General features: G+C 38.1%; 1 protein-coding gene across 2 annotated transcripts in view; it reads right to left on the bottom strand.

Moving 5' to 3' along the window:
* Myo1d (myosin ID) overlaps positions 1-21376 on the bottom strand; it is a 299308-nt gene that overhangs the window by 189418 nt on the left and 88514 nt on the right. For both annotated transcript variants that reach the window (XM_013016551.1, XM_013016552.1), the window contains exons 2-9: positions 13754-13962; positions 11474-11567; positions 10631-10796; positions 8693-8746; positions 6764-6859; positions 3322-3438; positions 2450-2653; positions 35-180 (exon numbers count right to left, since the gene is read on the bottom strand). In XM_013016551.1, the coding sequence (XP_012872005.1) occupies positions 35-180; positions 2450-2653; positions 3322-3438; positions 6764-6859; positions 8693-8746; positions 10631-10796; positions 11474-11567; positions 13754-13962 (1086 nt within the window). The remainder of the gene's footprint in view (positions 1-34; positions 181-2449; positions 2654-3321; positions 3439-6763; positions 6860-8692; positions 8747-10630; positions 10797-11473; positions 11568-13753; positions 13963-21376) is intronic.

Below are 21376 nucleotides of genomic sequence, written 5' to 3'. Positions count from 1 at the left end.
CATCAAGAGGTTTAAGCATTTTTTCCTCATTTACCTGTTGTTGTCAAAGATTTCAAAGCCATAGATATCCAAGACACCAATAACGGTGTTTTTCCCATGGATTGTGGTATCGTAGTTCTTGACCTCAATAATGTCATTGATGCGAGTGACAATCCAACAAAAAAGGCGCTCATATATTGCCTGTGAAAAAAATTATACCATAAGTTCTTGTCAATTTGTGACTGAGTCCTCAGTTTAGATTTGTGATGTCTTAGATTCCTGTCTACATTCTTCTTACTATTTTTCCATTGGATATGCAGAGAAATTAGGAATATGTATTTGCTGTTTGAAAAAACTACAAAATGTGCTGGATGCTGTGGCTCAAGTTTATTATCCTAGCAACTTTGGAGGTAGAGATCTGGGACTGAGGTCATTCCATGCATAAAAACTTATGAGATTTCATCTCAACCGACGTCTAGTCATGGCGGCACTCACCTGTTATCTTAACTATGAGAGGAAACATGATGGTTAAGTGCTGTGGCATATGCTTGTTATCCCTAGAAACGTGGGGAAGCACAAGTAGGACGACTGAAATCCAGACAAACATTGTCAAGATTAGACCCTATCTCAAAAATAACCAATGCAAAAGAGGGTGGAGATGTGGCTCAAGTCATAGAGGACCTGCCTAGAAAGTCTGAAGTCACGAGTTCCACCCCCATCCCCAACGTAAACTATGTGTGTGCGCCAAAGAACAGTAAGCAGTTTGGAATTTTGTTATTGCTATTAGTGTCAGTCGTGGGGCTTGAAGTTTGGAATTTTGAAAGATGATTGATCACTGTATGTATTCCAACAACATTCCCCTGGCATGTTTCTATACCTTACTGTATCAATAATATGATATTCCATATTTAAGTCACTTCGTTTTACCAACTATAACAAAGTTGGTAAGTTATGAATTAATATATATGATCTACTAAAACTATGAAATCTAAAAAAATAAATATTCATTTATAATCTTAAATAAGCATCTGAGACAAAAGGCACACCACACAGCATACACTCATATCCTGATACATCAGTTTCTCATCTTTAAAAAATCCACCCTGGCCTCTCCTTCAAATGTTCCTCATTACCTAAACAAAGGGTCTCCAGTCTTCATCTATCCCAACCCACACATTACACTGTTGTCTTATTACTCCATTAACATGGCTCATTTACTTGAACCTGGATGTCTAAGCTTCTCCACATCACTCAAACTAATTTTCCACTCTATTACTAAAACAGTTCTCCTCTCTGGGATTTGTAATGTCATTTAATTCTCCTGTTTGACCTTTGGTAGCATCAGGTAGAGGTTTTCACACCTGATCTCTAAAATGTGAGGTCTTTTCTAATCCCCTTCATTCTGTAACACTCTAAGTTTTGCAATCAGTAATAGATAATACTAATATAACAGGACTCCCAAGAGAGTTTCTCAGCTATAGACTTGACAAGATATATATCACCTGGCAATGATATCTTACACCCATCTCAATTCATGTCCTGGTAGGATCTTAATCTTCTCACCTCCCCAGAACTTTTCCTACCTTACTAGGTATAGTTTATTGAAGATACAGCATTAAGTGAATAGTTTCAGTCTCCAAAAAACCTAGGTAGTACAGTGAAGAGAAAAATCACACACATAATCTCTCTCTGTCTGTTCTATTCCCCCTGCCCATGAACTATAGGATAGGCATGTGACCTCTGAAGGAATTTAAACAATTTAGTGTTCAAGGAGGCCAGGGAAAGCTTTTAGAAAGTGATGTTTGGCCTGAGGTCACTGGGTTGAGTAAGAAGCAGTCAAGGGAAGAGGAGGAGAAGCAAGCAATTCAATAGAGGAAATGGCATATGCAGCAGCCCTGTGGATAGAAAGAGAAAGGGATAAAGAACTTGTGAGTCCCCAGGAAAGATAAATGTATTAGAATGAACAAAGGTGGCTGAAAATAGTATGAAGTGAAACAGGAGAGATGGGTTGGAGCAAACCATGCTAAGGTAATATCCTTAATTCTCCCATGCTCACAGTTGTTCTCATTTGCTGTTCTTGCAATGATGATCACATATGGGGAATCACTGTGATGGCCAGAAAGTCTCACCATTTCTTTTATTTTTGGTGGTACTGAGGACTGAACTCAGGCCCTTTATTACCAGGCAAGTACTCTACCACCTGAGCCATGCTCAATCCTTTTTAAATCTTTTTCAGACAGGATCTCATACTTTTGCCTGGAATTGGCCTTAGACCTTCATTCTTCTGTCTTCCCAGTAGCTGTGATTACAGGAAAGTGCCATCACAGCTAGCTTGTTTTTGAGTGCACTACCACACCCAGCTCACCACGGTGACAGCCTTAGCTTGCTGTCAACTGAATATATCCTCACAAGAATTCCTTCATGCAGCTGAGATAAACAAGGGCCACACAAGATGCAAATTCAGTCTCACCTTAGCAAAGGCATCTCTGCCGTAGCTGGCTTCTTGCTCCGTGTGCTGCTTGTCGATGATGTCACGGCCTGTAGCCACAGTCCGGTAAAGAAGGGCTTTCTCAACCATGTCTGTTTTAGTAGATAGCAATTCTGCTATTATAGATACAACCTTGCCATTCTCAATAAGGGGCGTGTCACCATCTACCATAAATTTTAAATTTCCCTGTATCAAATAGGAAAAAATAACATACATCATTTCCAAGGAGGTTCTGAAATATTATGTCAGAGTTATATCTATCAATTAAGATAGAATTCAAATGACTTTATACCTATCTTCCTAGTGTATGTACATACTTTCCTATCTTGCACCTATCTTCCCTGTATGTACATACATGAAAACCTGGCACTTCAACTAGTCTTTTCTTTTTCTTCAGGCAAAACCTTCTCATTTCAATGTACATTTCTGATAAAGGTTCTATATTTTAAATGCCATCAAACCAATGAATTTTTTGCCCTGCAGGTCTATATTGCTAGCTCCATGATGAGCTGAGTGCCTCTGAGGCCTCCATGCTACCTTGTGGGGCTTCTTTCTCAGTCTATGCGTCTAAATCCAGTTCTAATCATCTACAATTCGACATGAAATGCCATCAGAAATGTATGCAATTAATAATAATATCATTGCTGAGTTCTCTCCTTGAAATTAACCAGTTCAAGGTTTGATGATATCATAAAATAAAATGGTGCAGAGAACCACAGACTAAGTTCTTTAAAACATGAGCAAAATTTTTCCTAAAAAATTCCTTTTAAGATCTGCAACAAAGAAGTAGAACCTCCTGAGAGAGAACCTGTCTGCACAGGGAGACAATCTATCCTAGCGGTATTCATGCTCACCAAGTGAAGAATAGCAGCCAGAATTTTATACACAGTTTGAATCTCTTCAGGTTTGAAGCCAATTACTTTCATGGCATCAGCTACTACTTTGAACTCTGCAGCATCATTGATAGAAGACTAGAAATAAAAATGAAAAACTTGAGTCAAATGGATTTCACATGAACATTACAATGCAACAATTATGAAACTCCAAGGTATTGATGCTTTTGTAGTAAATCCTTTAAGATATTATGAACATTCAGTATTTTAATTGTACATGGGGAAAAAACTAACTAGCCCTTCAGGATTAGAGGCAAGGCTCAGGTTGTAGAGCACCAACCAAAGAACAAAATAATCAGATACCAAGTTTGAGACCAAAAAAAAAAAAAAAAAAGAGAGAGAGAGAAAAAAAATTGTAGATGGTTCCTATACATTAAGACTAATTAAACTATATAACACAATACAGTTAAAATACTTGCATGGGAAGATGATTGTGTTTCAATGCAAGAAAAGCAAATGTTATTAGAATTTATTGTATGATTTCATTTACAAGTGTATACATAAGTTGCTAAGTATGGTACTACATGCCTATAACCCCATTACTTGGAAGGGAGAGAGAGGAGTAGCACAAGTTTGAGGCCAACTTGGGCTATAAATATATCCTTGTCTCAAAAAAAGTGTGTGTGTGTATACACAAACTATTATTATTTCTGGATGGTAAGATTTTCTTTTAGCTCAACTTAAGTTTAGGATTGACTATGATTCTTTGTTTCTGTTAGAGATAAAGTTTTTTAAAAAAGATAAATATGTTAGAAACAATAGCAAGAAAGAAAAGAGATATTTGTGTCCCTATCTTGGGGTTCATTTCGCTTAACATCATCTTATCTGGTCATACGTACATAGCTTTTGACCTTTTCTACTTGTCCCAGGCATATACTAGTTATTGCAAATAAGGGAAACCATGGGACCTATCTTTGGGCTTGGCTTACTTCACTTAATATAATTTTTTCCAAGTCTTTCCATTTCCTAACAAATGGGCCAATGTCATTCTTTCTGATGGAGGCAAAGAATTCGTGTGTGTGTGTGTGTGTGTGTGTACATACCATATTTTCTTGATCCATTCATCTACTGAGGGGCATTGGGTTGGTTCCATATCTTAGCTATGGTAAATAATGCTGCGATAAACATAGTTGTGCTGGTAGCCTTAGTATGGCCTTGTTTGTGAGCGTTTGGGCAAATACCCAAAAGTGGGATTGTTGGGTCATAGGGGAGCTCTGTGTGGAGTCTTTTGAGGAACCACCATACTTCTTTCCAAAGTAGTTGAACAGTTTACACTCCCACCAACAATGCAGTAAGCCATATCCCCTCCAGCATCTGTTATTAGATTTCTTGATTATAGCCATTCTAACTAGGTGGAATCTCAATGTTCTTATTTGCATTTCTTTAATGGCTAGAGAAGTTGAGCATTTCTTCATGGGTCTATTGGCCATTCTTATTTCCACTTCAGTGAAATTTCTCTTTAAGTCTTTAGCCCACTTTTTTATCGGGCAGTAGTTTCTTTGAGGATTTGTTGTTGGGGGATTTAATTTTTTGAGTTCCAGTCCTCCCCTACGGTTATTAACCCCTGTTTTCACTGCATTTGATGTCGGTGTCCTGCATCTTGTATATACACTTCTCAAATTCGGGGAGGGGAAGGGAAAAAACAAAATGCTGACCCATTGTAACAATGAGATGTACAAAACACTATGTTGAAAATGAACTTCACATCTTTGGGGGAAGTGAGGGTAGTTGTGGAGGTGGGAGGGAAGGGATGGTAGGGGAAAAGCAAAGGAGGAGGCAACAATGCTTGATAGGAAATGTACTCATTACCTTGCTCAGGTAACTGTAACTCCTCTGCACAGTATTTTTACAATAAAAAATGTACCAAAAAAAAAAAAAGGATGAATCAGAATGGAAAACTTCAACAAAAAGGGAACCTAGGCTGAATTTGTTAGAAAAAAGGCTAAATGTTTATATTTAATTTATGTGAGGATTCTATATGACCTGGCCAAAAGTAATTTGGCAACAAAAGAAGCTCATTGAAAAAGGACATTCTCAGGCAATGGCTTCTAAGTGTTGTTTCCCCAGTCTCTACATCTTTAAGTATCCCTGGAAATGCTCAGGAAGTTGGAATGCTGCCCTCTATTGTTTTGTTTTCAATTTATTTTCAGCCAAATATTTCTGCACTTAAATTACTGTAAAAGGCTAGTATATCTCAAATGCCAAATAAAATACATCACTTACAAAACCCACGTATCACTGATTTTTATGCCTAGCAATAAAAATATTGTGAAGCCAGTAATGAAAGTGTAATTGGCTAAATGAATAATTTTTTAAAAATTAAGAAATCTACATCTTAGATGCTAGATTCCTTGTTTCTTTCATTTTTCAACCAAAAACAGCAATACCTTTTTTCTTTTTTCTTTGCCAGTCATAGGGCTTGAACTCCGGGCTTGGGCTCTGCCCTTGAGCACTATCACTTGAGCCACAGTGCCATTTCCATTTTTTTTTTTGTTTTTTTCTGAGTATTTTATTGGAGATAACAGTCTCACGAATTGTCCTGCCCTGCTGGCTTCAAACCTTGATCTTCAGATCTCAACCCTTAGTAGCTAGGATTACAGGAGTGAGACACTAGTGCTTGGCTAGCAATGCATTTTTATCATAAAAAAGTTAAGAAATATAGATAAGCCAAATACAAATATTCACAGTCTCACTCTCCTGAATAAACAATTAAAATGTCCTCTACATCCTTTATCTCTTGTTCTATGAATTTATATGCTTTCTCTCCCACAACATAGGATCAAAGTAATATAATTATTACTTTATTACCTACCACCAACAAACTGCTTCATTATTAGAATTAGTTGTAAAATGATTAGCAAAAAATTAATTGGAAACAAAAGGGCAAAAATGTGCCTGCATAAGTAAATACAAGTATTCAAGGGAAATGGATAATTTGGAAAGCTAAATACATAGATATGTTCCAAGGATCACACAACTATTTTCAGGATAGATACATCCACATCAATACTGGGGAAAAAATAGTGAATGGAGAATCAAAATGCTTTTTAATTTTGCATTGTCTTACCAACTTGCCTTTGGCAACAATCATATAAAATCTTAGGAGGCAGATTTCCTAGTCCTGATAATATTTTTATAGTGTTAAAATAAATGGAATTAAAGGAAAAAGTCAAAGAAAACAATAAACATAGGAACATAACTTTATAGATGGTAACAAAATATAGTAATTGATTAGCAAGTAAAGTGGTCAATTCACTGATGTTCTGAATTCTCTGTGTTCCTGAGAATTTTTAAAAGTAGTGATTTTTTCCCCTCTAAGGGCAGCAGACTTGGCCAGATAGTTAATGTCCCTTCTGAATCTCTGCTTCTATGCCTAAGCAATCTCCGAGATACAAATCTTCACCTTTAGTTGAGCTCCAGCATGAATATAGTTGTAGGATGAAAGGGATTTCTGGAGATGTAGAGAACGCAGGGTCTGCTCTGAAGCCCCCTGGAGCAGCTGAAAAATATTTAATTAAAAATAAATGGGCAAAATACATACAAAACCAAAAAAATCAAGTATTAGAAGTCAGTAATAACCTAACTTTTATTCATTTTCTGGGTTTTATTCACTTAATTTGTCCCATTTCATGTTTTAAAGAATCATGTATTGTTTTGATTTTTGGATTTTTTTCATTGTTGTTTTTAATCTGAAGATAAATGACAATATTATGTTATGCCACATGTAAACTGTCCTGAGGAAAATTACTTAAAATGTGTCAATGTATATAGAACTAGAATAGTTCTTGCTTTGAATATGGCAGCTGTAAGATAGGATCCCTTGCCCTGAGGTAGTCACTTGCTCATAACAGTGTCATTATAGACAGGGTATAGCTCTGCTTAGAATTTAGAAAAAGTCAGAATTTCCAGGGAAGTAAAAGGCACCAGCAGACAGTGATAGGTCGAGTCACATGTGCTGAAATAGCTTTCCCATCAAGTGTATTCTTCAGGCAACTGAGAATGTTACAACTCCAATGTTGGCTGAAAATACATAACAATATCTTCATCCAAGTAGAAAAATCCTGGCAAAAGCTTTGAATTCTCAAAATAAACAACTTTTTTACATTTGATAGAAAAATAGTTGACCCAAACTCAATCAACCTATCTACCTTTCTTCCTTTTTTTTTTTCTTGTTGTTGTTGTTGTTGGTACTAGGGTTTAAACTTGGCCTTGTGCTTGCCTGGCTTACTCATTTAGCTGTCATGCTACCACTTGAACCACACCTCCAACCTAATTTTTGTTGGCTAATTTGGAGATTAAGTTGAATTTTTCTGGTTGGGCTGGCTTTGAACTTTGATCTCCAGATCTGAGCTTCCTAAGTGGCTAGGATTATAGGCATGAGCCACCAGTGTGCAACTTGTCACTGTTTTCAATTGTATTGTCACTGTTAGTCACCTTCAGAGATAGTTTATACGTGGAAATGGTCTTCAATTTATAATTTTACTTCTTAAAAAGCCAATATAATATCATTTAATTTGACTGCCCAATTTATTTATTATCCTTAGTTTATATTACTTTGGGCTTTAAAATTATAATAATATACCATACTTGTTCTCTGAGGGCAGACTTTCCAAAAGGAGGGATACTTTAAAGATTTTTATGATATTTAAAAGATTATTATTTTTTTAGATAGGATATCAGTACATAGCCAAGGCTGGCCTGGAACTTGCTATGTAGCCCAGGCTGGCCTCCAACTAGCCTCCTAAATACTGGGATTATGCCTAGCACTAAAGCAAAGGTCTTTGTTTTAAGAATCTTAATAGCATTCCCAAGATGTATTCATTTTTCCCCCTTAAGCTCTGATGTGATGTAGAAGACTATTCTTCCTTGAATTCATAAATCCTGGGTTTCTTGCCAAGTAACTCTGTTGTTGTATAGTATTTAAGAACAAAGTAAACTGAATTTATAAGCTCATTCTTGAAACTCCCAAATATAGGAACAATAGCTTCAATTCAAAAGAAAAGAAAATTAATTTAACACATTTAGAATGTACCATATCAAAAGCTTTCCTGATCCCTAAACCATTACACATGTTGCAAAGGTATATGGGTGTTTGCCTGGCTCTCCCACCTGCCAGTTCTCATCAGAGCTGTTAAACCTATCTTTTCAGAAGGAGGTGGGGTAGAATTGTGTGTGTATATATATGCGTATGGTGTGTATGTATGCAAGTAATAAATTGTGAGGACAATGGACACAAAAGAGGCATAAGATAGGCAAGAGCAATATAGAGATATTCATTTTCTACACAGATGAATAAATGATCAGTTCTCATGTGTAACAGAGGACTACTAACCTGATAGAAAGAATGAAAGCTTCTTTCTCCAGGCTGTTGAACAATCACTCGAGACTAAGAAAAAAACACATTGAAATGGTTAACCTGAAAATGCAGCCATAAAATCAAACTTGGTGTCTATGGTGGATTTAAGCGTCCTAAAGACCCTTGTAGATAAAAATATGCCCAAGACTAGGTTTCCCTAGTAATTCTTTTTAGTGCCTAATGGAGAGGTCCCTAAGCTTTCTGAAGAATAAATATGAATATATAATATGCTATTTAACTTGGAGCCTAAAGATGGTGCTTGGTAAGGGACAGGGATTTGTGTGGAGAGAATAGAAAGGAATGCTAGGGAGGAACATTCTCAACATTCCCTTCTCCAGGATCAGCTGGCATTTCAAAGAGTAATGCCTTATATCCTGTAATAAAATCAGCTTAGCAAGATCAGTCCCTAGAGACTGCTGCCTTAGATGGTTCCAAAAAGATTGCTATTAGGAAAAGGCTCCAAATATGTTTCATTCAAAGGAATCCTTTTGATTAACTATGTACATACAGTGAAGCCATGAAAAAGAAGCTGGTAATACTTGGCATTTCCTGTAATTTTTTAACTGATTCAGATAAAACACTTATTTCCTTAATTGTCTGACCTCAATATAACAAAAATAGAGATTATACTACCATAAAAATTCACTATGGAATAACTGGAATAGGAAACCTTTTACTGGGAAGGCATGTGAGCTGAGAGCATAGTTCAGCTGGAGATGGCTTTGTGAACCATAGCTGAACCATGAAACTTGGGAGAAGTAATGTCATATGCTTTCTGCAATCAGGCCTAGTGTTAATCAAGGTTAGGACACAGCCTCTCAAATTGTCCTAGTAGGAATCTTTTCATTGGAATCGTCTAGAAATGTGGCCTAGCATTAACCTAAGCAGATAAAGATGTATTTACTAGTGAGGTGCCAAAGGCTCACATCTGTAATCCTTTCTATGTAGGAGGCTGAGATTTAAGAATCAAGATTTAGAACCAGCCTAGGCAGAGAAATCTGTGAGACTCAATTAAACAGCAAAAAGCTGAAAGTGGAAGTATGTCTCAAGTGATAGAATTCCAGCCATGGGTAAAAAAGCATGAGACCTTGGGTTCAAGCCCAGTAGCAAACACAAACTCAGTCAGACAGACAGACAGACTCTGTCTCTCTCTCTCTCTTCATTGACCAACTACAGAATGCTTTATAATTAGGATACTAGCTCACAAAATACATATATAATATTGTAAAAAAGTGAACAAATAGAAATTAGAAAAAAGAAAGTTAAAATTAAAGTTAAAATGGAATATGGTAATATATATAAGGTCTGAAGAGTTCTAGATTGTTTATTAGTTTAAGTTGGCTCACACACCCTTGCCCCCAACTCCTCAATCTGCATCTACAGAGTTCAAAATATCTTCCAACCAGATACAGTAAGTGCTTATAAGAAAGGATAGAGGGAGGAAGAAACAGGAGAGAATATCTTACCACAGGAAGCAAATTTCAGTAGAAAGAATGGGATTAAACACCATTTCAAAGCAATAAATGAAATTCAATAAATATAACCAATTATTTTAAATTTCTTTTGGTGGTTTTAGGGCTTGAATTCAAAACCCTGTGATTGCTAAGCAAGTGCTCTACCACTTGAACCATATCCCCAGCCTTTTTGCTTTGGTTTTTATTAGATAGAGTCTCATGTTTATGCCAAGGCTGGTCAGGACCACAATCTGCTTATATATGCTTCCTCTGGAGCTGGGATGACAGGAATGTGCCACTACTCCCAGCTTCTATTGGTTGAGATGGGTGTCTCACCAATTTTTTTGTCTAGTCTGATTCTCCTGATCTCTACCTCCAAAATATCTAGGATTACAGGTGTGAGAACTATATCTGGCTCAAGTCTTTTAAACATTACCCTCAGAAATTAAGCACATCTTACCTTCTCCAATAAGTAGTTATTGATATGTCCACCAATAGGGTCACCCTTAAAATCAAAGTTGATATCCATGTATTTTCCAAACCTGCTTGAGTTATCATTACGATTGGTTTTGGCATTTCCAAAAGCTTCTAGCACACAGTTGGATTTGAGCAACATATTCTTCACTCTTTAACACAGATAAATATAAATCATTATAAAAAGTTAGGAGAGTATTTTTCTCCTTCAAAAAAAGCTGTACCACTTAAGAAAGTCAAGTTGCCTTGTAGCAATGTATTTTAAATCTTGTTCATTTATGACTAACATATTTAGTAAGCAAACACCATGTGCTAGGCACTGTCCTTAAATGGGGGTCCAACACAGCACAGACTCATCTGGGAGCCCAGCATGGTGCAGCATGAGATCCTTTTAGAAATGAACATGACCTGGAATTCCCAACACAGAACTTACTACCAGGGAGCTCTGGTGTTATATGGAGGGGAGGACATTGTTGTGGTGCCTTTTAGAGCACCACTTCTCTCGCAGCACCATCTTAAATCATGGAATCCTTGCTTGACAGCTTGAACAATAAGGCCTGCCAGTTCTCCTGAGCATACTTAAGGCAGTGGTTATAAACTAAAATGAGGCTATTTTCAGAGCATTTTTTAAAAAGTATTTTTTTCTATTAAAAAACAAATCTGGAGATAGTGATATAAATAAAATAAAATAAAAATAGGGAAAATATATACTATGAGAATCAAGACAGTTTAATAATGGAAAATTTCCAAGTGCCAATCAGTATAGGCCAAGCTAGTAGAGAAAGTGAAGCTCCAGTTAAGAGTCTCTCCTAATGGACAATGCACTTACCTTTCAACCTCTGCTCTCTGGCTGGGGTTGGTGATGGCCGCAATATACTGCATAATGTACTTACTGGCTTCTGTTTTACCAGCTCCACTTTCCCCTGAAGAGAAGAATTGTGCATAACTTATAATTTAAACTTACTTCTATTAGACTAATTTGAAATTCTGATGAAAGTTATTAAAAATCCCTTGTATTGCATTGCTTGATTTCTGTCCTGTAATTTTTGTCCTGTTGGTTCTGATATGAACACATTGAAAAAGAAAAGTGTGAAAGAAGTAAAATAATAAGCAGACTTGGTATAGAACCTGCATAGCAAACAAGAAAGTTCAAACCTTACTGCTGCAAAAAGAAAAAAAAAAGGGAGAGAAGAAGAGAAAGGGAGAATAAACTAGTTTGATAGAAACTCTAATGAAAAGATATCCCCTATATACTGCTAAATGGAAAAACAGCTATGTAATAACAGGTATAATTCAGTGATTTTATATTTATACTTAGATGCACATATATTGTGATATGTACTTGAATATATAGAAGAAATGTATAAAAAGATAAATATTAAACAGCTGTCTTCCTGGAATGTTGTAAGGAGGAGACATTGCAGAGGAAAGGACTTTTTGCTTTTAGACTATACACTTGCATAACTTATTTTTCACCTTCTACAACCAGGCAATAGTAGTTTTGTAATCTGTTTTAATACAATGTACTCTGGGGGGTATTGTTCTTTAACAGTAAGTTAGTTAACTTTCTGGCCTTTAATATTCTTCAAGTAGAAAAATAATTATTCTATAAGCCACTCAAAAGTTGTTTTGATAACCAAAATAAACTAATCATAAAAGCATGTTTTTTGGGTTGGTCCTGGGGCTCTACCACTTGAGCTGTGCCACTTCTGGCTTTTTCTGAATAGTTTACTGGAGATAAGAGTCTTGCAGCTCCCTGGTGGTCTAGTGGTTAGGATTCGGTGGTCTTACCATCGCAGCCTGGGTTTGATTCCGGATCAGGGAAGCCTTTCTTCTTGGGGCTGGGAAGGTGGCTCAGTGGTAGAATGCTTGCCTTGCATGCATGAGGCCCTGGGTTCAATTCTTTAGCACCACATAAGCAGAAAAAGCCAGAAGTGGTGCTGTGGCTCAAGTGGTAGAGCGCTAGCCTTCAGCGCCCAGGCCCAGAGTTCAGGCCCCATGATCAGAAAAAAAAGAAAAAGAGTCTTGCAGACTTTCCTGCCTGGGCTGGTTTTGATAGGATCCTCAGATCTCAGCCTCCTGTATAGCTAGGATTACAGGCATAAGCCACCAGCACCTAGCTCTTAAAATCACTTTTTTTAAAGCATAAACCCATATTACAAATTCAAGTATTATTAGTACCAAAAGAAATTTCCACATTCAAGAGAGGCCAGCTTGGACCAGTGGAAGATACTTTGCTTGTCCTCTTCACAACTGAGAATTCTAACAACTTAGCTTTACATGAGTAGCTTGGCTCCAGTTTTATACACAAAGGGCTGTAAGTCATCTGCTCATCACTGGACCTTAAACCTCAGACCCTGAGCTCAAAAGCCTATTTCTGGCTCCAATGCTTCCGCATTTGCTTCAGCACCAACCCCCAAGAACTAAGCTAACATAGTTCATTCTTCACATCCAGGATCTGAGTGTTTCATCTTCCTGGTTTCATTCTGTTATTGTGGAAAGACTGTTGTTTTACCTGGTACTTGTAGTGTTTGAAATAGATAGGAACATATTCCATGCTAATTTAGTTTACAGATTGACCAGAAGGCATCCAAGTATATTTTTGAATGAGATGAAGTCTCATTAAGAGCTCCAGGATGGCTCTGGGATTCAATCTTCCTTCTTTTGCTTCCAGAAACAAGACTAGAGGATGATCCAGAAATTTTAAGAATAATTTGGTGTTTCACGTTCATTTTTTTGTCCCTAAAAATTGGTAGGTTTGGTAGGTTTTTAACTTTAAAAAATAATCAATCAGCCGGGCGCTGGTGGCTCACGCCTGTAATCCTAGCTACTCAGGAGGCTGAGATCTGAGGATCGCGGTTCAAAGCCAGCCCGGGCAGGAGAGGCCCTGAGACTCTTATCTCCAATAAACCACCAGAAAACTGGAAGTGGCGCTGTAGCTCAAGTGGTAGAGCGCTCGCCTTGAGCTGAAGAGCTGAGGGACAGCGCCCAGGCCCAGAGTTCAAGTCCCATGACCGACAAAAAAAAAAAAAAATCAATCATGTATATCCTAAAGTAAAAAAATAAGTAAATGTTGACCTTGGACATACCAAGGACCCCCTCCAAATACCTGATATCATAATGCAGGTGTCTTTTGATCGCCTCTTCATAGCCTTGTAAGCAGCATCAGCAATAGCAAAAAGATGTGGAGGTCTCTCATACAGCTCACGACCTTTATACTGCTCAATTGTATCCCTCCCGTAGATGTTCAACAACTTGTAAGGATTCACAGAGACAACAACTTCTCCGATGAATGTATAGATACGTCCTTTTTCAAATCTGTACAGAGGCAAAAGAAAACAAAAACATAGCCTCGGTTATAGAAACACTGTCTTTTTTCTATGAGTCTTATTACCAAGAAAATTCAAATATCTAAGAAACAATTCCTAAACTGACATTTCCTGAGTTTACTTTTAGAGATGATGTTTCAGACTGTGCCCTTCAGATGGCATTTGCAAAAAAGACCAGTTGAGGTTAGAAATCAGGGAAGAAAAAAAGTAACTTTCTGGAGACTGGGAATTTCCTGTCTCCAAAATACAGAAAGGAAAGAAAAGGGGAAGGGGAAATAGTCAAAGAAAACCTCAGAGCTCTAGGAGGAAAGAAAATGAAGTCAGGTCTTAAAATTCACCTAGCCAGATTTTCAATTATTAAGAGGCTTGCTCGCAGACATTTATTTCTTCCCTGTCTTTAAATTTCACTAGAATGTCAGTAAATGAAAAAAAAATACAGTAAAACCCATAACAGAAGAAACAGCAGAGGAGACACTTATGGCACAAATCAATTTTTTTTTTAAGTGACTTCCTAAAATCCCATAGTGTAGATATATCATGATGTATTCAGTGGCCCTCCTTCTGCCTGTTACTATGAATGATACTGCACAAAATGCTCTAGATGGTCTTTCAAATCAATACTTTTATTTCTGTGAGAAAAATTCTCAGGAATAGTATACCTCCAGAATGGTATACTTGCTTGCAAGGTATACATAATCCAAAGTATAAAAGCATATATAATCTGACCCTATCTTGCCCCATAAACAAAAGTTAAAAAGGTACCTGACATATGTATTTGTGAATGTATCTAGATAGACATATTTAATAAATGAGTACATGCTAACCATGGAAGAATAAATGTTACATTTTATGTATCCTTGTACATAAACAGTGGGGTAATATGAATGAATGGAGGAAAAGATGCAAGCAGGTGGGAAGAGGTCATAAGAGCAAAGAAAAAAAAAAGAGTAAAAGCGGGGCTGGGAAGGTGGCTCAGTGGTAGAGCGCTTGCCTTGCATACCAGAGGCCCTGGGTTTGATTCCTCAGCACCACATAAGCAAAAAGAAAAAAAAAAAAAGCTGGAAGTGGCGCTGTGGCTCAAGTGGTAGAGTGCTAGCCTTGAGCTGAAGAGCTGAGAGACAGCGCCCAGGCCCAGAGTTCAGGCCCCACGACCAGACCCCCCCCCCAAAAAAAGAGTAAAAGCCCCACGGTTGGAATTGTCTGTATAGATACGTAAATCTGCAAAGAAAAAATTTAAACATGAAACATAGCTGGGCATCTCTGGCTGATGTCTATAATCCTAGCTACTTAGGAGGTTGAGAAATGGAGGATTGAAGTTTAAAGAAAAGGTCCATGAAACTAGGTAACTTGAGGGGATGGTGGGGTTGTGAGAAATGGGGAAGAATGATGGGAGGAGTGACGTCGATCAAGATGTATTGAACTACAAACTGACATGCTGAATTGAAACCTCTTTGTACAAAGACTGTATATGTATATACATAATCACATATATATGCACAATTATATGTATTCACAAATATATATGTATATATGTCAGGTGACTATGAAGCCCTGAGTTCAAATGGCACCAGACAAAAACCTGAGAAAAACCCATACACATTTGCTTTTTAACCACAAACTATGCTTATAAACATATGTGAATCAGAGCTTGACTGTACACAAGTGGTAGCTACTCACACATTCCACTTGCTGAAGAGGAGCAGGTAGACAGATAATCATCCCTTAGTGTCTATGGGAGCCTGGATCAAGGACCTGCCTATCCCATCCATAAATATCAAAACTTGAAGATACTCAAATCCCTTACATAAATATTCATGGTATTTGCATAGAACCTAAAGTATATTCCTATATAGTCTAAATCATTTCCAGGTTACTTTAGTAGTAATACAAAGTAAATCCTATGCAAGTAGTTGTTATACTGTATTGTTTAGGGGATGATGGCGTGAAAAGCTTCTATATATGTTCAATACAGATGCAATTCTTCCCTAAACATTTTCAATGCAGTTGGTTGAATCAGAGGGTACTGAATTCATAGAAACACTTGCTGAATAAACTGAGAATTCCAATAGGCAAAATACTGGTCCTGAGACGGCCTATCTCTTAGCAATCTTCCTGTAAAGCCAATGACAGGAAAAATGAGCAAGCATTTGGAACCAAAAGGCAAGATACTATATTTTTTCCCTTTTCTTTTCTTTCTTTTTGTTGGTCATGGGGCTTGAAACTCAGGGCCTAGGCACTGTCCCTGAGCCTTTTTGTGCTCAAGGCTAGTGCTCTACCACTTTGAGTCACAGTGCCACTTCTGGTTTTCTGGTGGTTAACTGGAGATAAGAGTCTCATGGAGTTTCCTGTCAGGACTAGCTTTATAGGCATGAACCACTGGCACTTGTTTTTTGTTTTGTTTTAATCAGGGCTTTAATTCACTGTCTGTGCACTGTTCCAAAATTTTTTTGTTCAAGATTAGCTCTTTATTACTTGAGCCCCAGTTCCACATTTGGCATTTTGCTGGTTAACTGGAGATAAGAGTCTCACAGACTTTCCAGCCCAGGCTGTCTTAGACTCTCCATCCTTAGATCTCAACCTTCTGAGTAGCTAGAGTTACATGCATGAGCCACTAGTGCCTAGCTGATTCTTAACTTCTTTTTTTTTTTGTTGGTCATGGGGCTTGGACTCTGGACCTGAGCCCTGTCCCTCAGCTCAAGGCAAGTACTCTACCACTTGAGGCACAGCATGACTTCTGGCTTTCTGGTGATTAATTAGAGATAAGAGTCTCACAGACTTTCTTGCCTGGGCTGGCTTTGAACCTTGATCCTCAGATCTCAGCCTCTGGAGTAGCTAGGATTAGAGGCATGAGCCACCGGTGCCTAGCTTGATCCTTAACTTTTTTTTGGGGGGGGGATCCGGTCGTGGGGCCTGAACTCTGGGCCTGAGCGCTGTTCCTCACCTCTTCAGCCCAAGGCTAGCGCTCTACCACTTGAGCCACAGCGCCACTTCCGGCTTTTTTCTTTTTTCTTATGTGGTGCTGAGTAATTGAACCCAGGGCCTCAGGCATGCAAGGCAAGTGCTCTATCACTGAGCCATCTTCCCAGCCCTCCTTAACTTCTTTTAAGCTAAGCATGGACAGCTATGATTAGGAATGGAAACAGATAGTTGAAGATAATGACAATGATAAATTTAAACCAAGATTTTTTTTATCATGTAGTTAGTATTTTTAAATAGATTTATTGGGCTGGGAAGGTGGCTCAATGGTAGAGTACTTGCCTCCCATGCATGAGGACCTTGGTTTGATTCCTCAGTACCACATAAGCAGAAAAAGCTGGAAATAGCACTGTGTCTCAAGTGGTAGAGCACTAGCCTTGAGCTGAAGAGCTGAGGGACAGTGCCCAGGCCCAGAGGTCAAGCCCCACCAAAAAAAAAGAAAGAAAGAACTTTCCTTTAGCTGGGCATGGGTGGCTCACAGCTATAATCCTAGCTACTCAGGAGGCTGAGATCTGAGGATTGCAGTTCAAAGCCAGCCTGAGCAGGAAAGACCATGAGACTCCTATCTCCAATAAACCACCAGAAAACCAGAAGTGGCACTGTAGCTCAAGTGGTAGAGCACTAGCCTTGAGCTAAAGAGTTGAGGGACAGCACCCAGGCCCAGAGTTCAAGGCCCACGACTGACAAAAAACACAAAACAAAAACAAAAACAAGATTTATTGACCACTTTGAGGTTTCTTGTGAGTTTTTCCATTGGTTTTCTTGTTTATCTTCTCTACTGCCAGAACTTTTATGTGGTAGCTAAAAACACTGACTTTGGTCCTTTATATTTGGGTGCCTTTTTGTACTTTACAAACTTGGTAGCAGTCAGAATTTGTGAATGTTTTTTTTTTTATTGTGAACATACTGTACAGAGGGGTTACAATTACACGGGCAAGATAATGAATACATTTCTTATCAAGCATTGCAGCCTCCTCCTTTGTTTACCCTTCACATCCCTTCCCAGCCTCCCCCGCCCCCCACCAAAGTTGTAAAGTTTGTTTTCGACATGACAACTTGTACTTCTCATTGTTGCAACAGGTCCACCTGTATCCTTAAATGACTTGTTTTATACTGACATCAAATATAGTGAAAGCAGGGGTTATACTGTGGGGGAGGGACATACAAAGCAACAAATAAATAAATGTGTTAGAAACAATCGCACGAAAGAAAAAAAACATTTAAATACATATCTAAGGGTTCATTTTCCTAACATCAACTTATCTAACCTTTTCTGCTTGACTCATACATATACTAGATATTACAAATAAGGGAAACCATGGGACCTATGTTTCTTTGGTCTTGCCTTACTTCACTTAATATAATTTTTTCCAAGCCTTTCCATTTCCTAACAAATGGGGCAATGTCATTCTTTCTGATGGAGGCATAGAATTCCATTGTGTTTATATACCACATTTTCTTGATCCATTCATCTACTGAGGAGCATCTGGGATGCTTCCATATCTTAGCTATGGTAAATAATGCTGCAATAAACATAGTTGTGCTGGTAGCTTTAGTGTGGTCTTGTTTGTAAACATTTGGGTAAATGCGCAAAAGTGGGATTGTTGGGTCATAGGGGAGCTCTATGTGGAGTCTTTTGAGGAACCTACATACTACTTTCCAAAGTGGTTAAACAAGTTTACACTCCCACCAACAATGAAGTAAGGTTCCCTTCTGTCCACATCCCCTCCACCATCTGTTGTTATTAGAGTTCTTGATTTTTGCCATTCTAACTGGGGTGAGGTGGTATCTCCATGTTGTTTTGATTGGCATTTCTTTTATGGCTAGGGAGGTTGAGCATTTCTTCATGTGTCTATTGGCCATCCTTCTTTCTTCTTCAGAGAAGTTTCTCTTTAAGTCTTTAGCCCACTTATTTATTGGGCAGTTGTTTCTTTGAGGATTTGTTGTTGGGGGATTTAATTTTTTGAGTTCCAAGTATATTTTAGATATGAGACCCTTGTCCGTTGTATGGCTAGTGAAGATCTTCTCCCAATCTGTGGGCTTTCTATTGATCTTGCTAGCTATGTCTTTTGCCATGCAGAAGCTCTGCAACTTCATGCAATCCCATTTGTCCAACCTTTCTTCGATTTGTTGTGTTTCCGGGTCTCTATTAAGAAAATTTCAGCCTGCGCCAAGGAGACCTAGGGTTTCTCCTATTCCATCCTGTAATGTTTTCAGAGTGTCTGGTTTGACTCCGAGGTCTTTGATCCATTTGGAGTTGACTCTGGTACAGGGTGATATATAAGGATCTAGCTTTAGTTTTCTACAAGTAGTTAACCAATTTTGCCAGACCCATTTACTGAAGAGGCTGTCTTTCTTCCATTCTATTTTTTTAGCTCCCTTATCGAAGATTAGATGGCTATAGGTCTGTAGGTTCATTTCTGGGTTTTCAATTCTGTGAATGTTTTTTTTTTTTGTATGTTTGTTTGTTTTTTGGTTTTTTTTTTTTTTTGGTCATGGGGCTTTAACTTGGCTTGGGCACTGCCTCTCAACTCTTCAGCTCAAGGTGAGTGCTAACCACTTGAGTCACAGCACCACTTCCTGTTTTCTGAGTGGTTTATTGGAGACAAGAGTCTCACAGAGTTTCCTTCCCAGGCTGGCTTTGAACCACAATCCTCAGATATCAGCCTCTTGAGTAGCTAGGATTACAGGCATGAGCCACTGACACCCAGCATTGTGAATGGTATTTAAATGAAATGGTAATAATTATACCTCTTTTTCCCTCTGGTATTGAGTGCCTTTTCTTTTTTTAAGGCAATTAATGGGGCTGGGAAGGTGGCTCAGTGGTAGAGTGCTTGCTAAGCATGCATGAGGCCCTGGGTTCAATTCCTCAGCACCACATAAGCAGAAAAAGTCAAAAGTGGCACTGTGGTTCAAGTGGTAGAGTGCTAGCCTTGAGCTGAAGAGTTGAGGGACAGTGCCCAGGCCCAGAGTTTAGGACCCATGACTGACAACAAAATAAAAGGCAATTAATTTTATATTATACATGAGGGCAATATTAGATGTTTTCATTAACATTGCTACCTGAACCACAGCAACCTTACACATGAGGAATGAATTCAATAATTTCAATGCAATTCCTTGCATTGTCAGTTCCAAGTCACCAGCAAGAAGGGCACACAACAGAAGTAATAAAACATAAGATCCGCCTCTCAAGTCTTTCTGGCTTAACCAATAAATCTGAATATGCTTAGAAGGTATCTCCAAGGAAAAGAAAGGAAGATTATTTGATTTTCAAAAACTAGCGAAACAGAAAGCAATAATGAAATGTAGCAACAGGATGTTAGGAAAAACTTGCTTCGTGAATATGTTACTCTGACTAAGAGATAGAACAAATCATGCATGAGTTAAAAATGTGGTCCTAAGATTTAAGTTTGTTAGATAATGTACTTTTCACTGGGTAGTTTGTTTCTTTTTTTGGTTGGCTTGAACTCGGGCTTGGGTGCTGTCCCTCAGCTCTTCAGCTCAAGGCAAGCGCTCTACCGCTTGAGCCACAGCACCACTTCCGGTTTTTGAGTGGTTTGTTGGAGATAAGAGTCTCACGGACTTTCTTGCCTGGGCTGGCTTTGAACTGTGATCCTGAGATCTCAGCCTCCTGAGTATCTAGGATTACAGGCGTGAGCCACTGGCGCTCTGCTAGGTAGTTCTTATAATCATTAACAAACCATTCTTTTCTGAAATTGTATTTTAGTTCAAGTAAAATATTGGTTATAAAAAGATCTATATATCATATTCTCAAAATAGGATGAATACATGCATAGATGCTAGGCATGGTGTTACATGATTATAATCCCAATAGATGGGAGGCTGAGGCATCAAGAGTTTGAGATCAGCCTCAGCTACATAGTGAGTTTGAGGCCAGTCCAAGCAGGTTGGCCACTAACCTGTAATACATGGCAAGATCCTGCTTCAAAAAGTAAAAACACAAGACATTCATAAAATCAGTAACATAAATAATGCTTATTAACATGAAGATAGTAAAAGAGGCTCACCAAAATACTGTATTAAATACAGTGCTTTGGCAAGTTCTAAAATGTGAGAAGCTCAACTTGCCTCAGATTCTTTGCTGGTGATTAAATATGAAACTTTCCATTTAGGTTAGGTCACAAAATTACCACTAGATGGTGCCAATATACACTTTAACTCAAGCCTCCAGCATGCTTTGGAAAGCCTTATGTAGAAGTAAACAGGAAGAGAATGGAGTCACCTGCATGGTTTGCCTCAGGGAGAAACTGCAGTAATTATCCTAGAAGGTAAATGGAGTGATACCATCTCTTCCAAGAGAACAAGGAAGGTGTTTCTATGACCTGTGTGTGTAAATGTCTTATGAAAAACTTATGATTCATTCTTCAAATATTTATTCAATGTCTACTTTGTTCTGGACAATG

This window comes from Dipodomys ordii, unplaced genomic scaffold, assembly GCF_000151885.1.
Source record: "Dipodomys ordii isolate 6190 unplaced genomic scaffold, Dord_2.0 Scaffold31, whole genome shotgun sequence".
Taxonomy (NCBI): Eukaryota; Metazoa; Chordata; class Mammalia; order Rodentia; family Heteromyidae; genus Dipodomys; species Dipodomys ordii.
The sequence above is the reverse complement of the archived record's forward strand: the minus strand, read 5'-3'. Positions and strand labels throughout refer to the sequence as shown.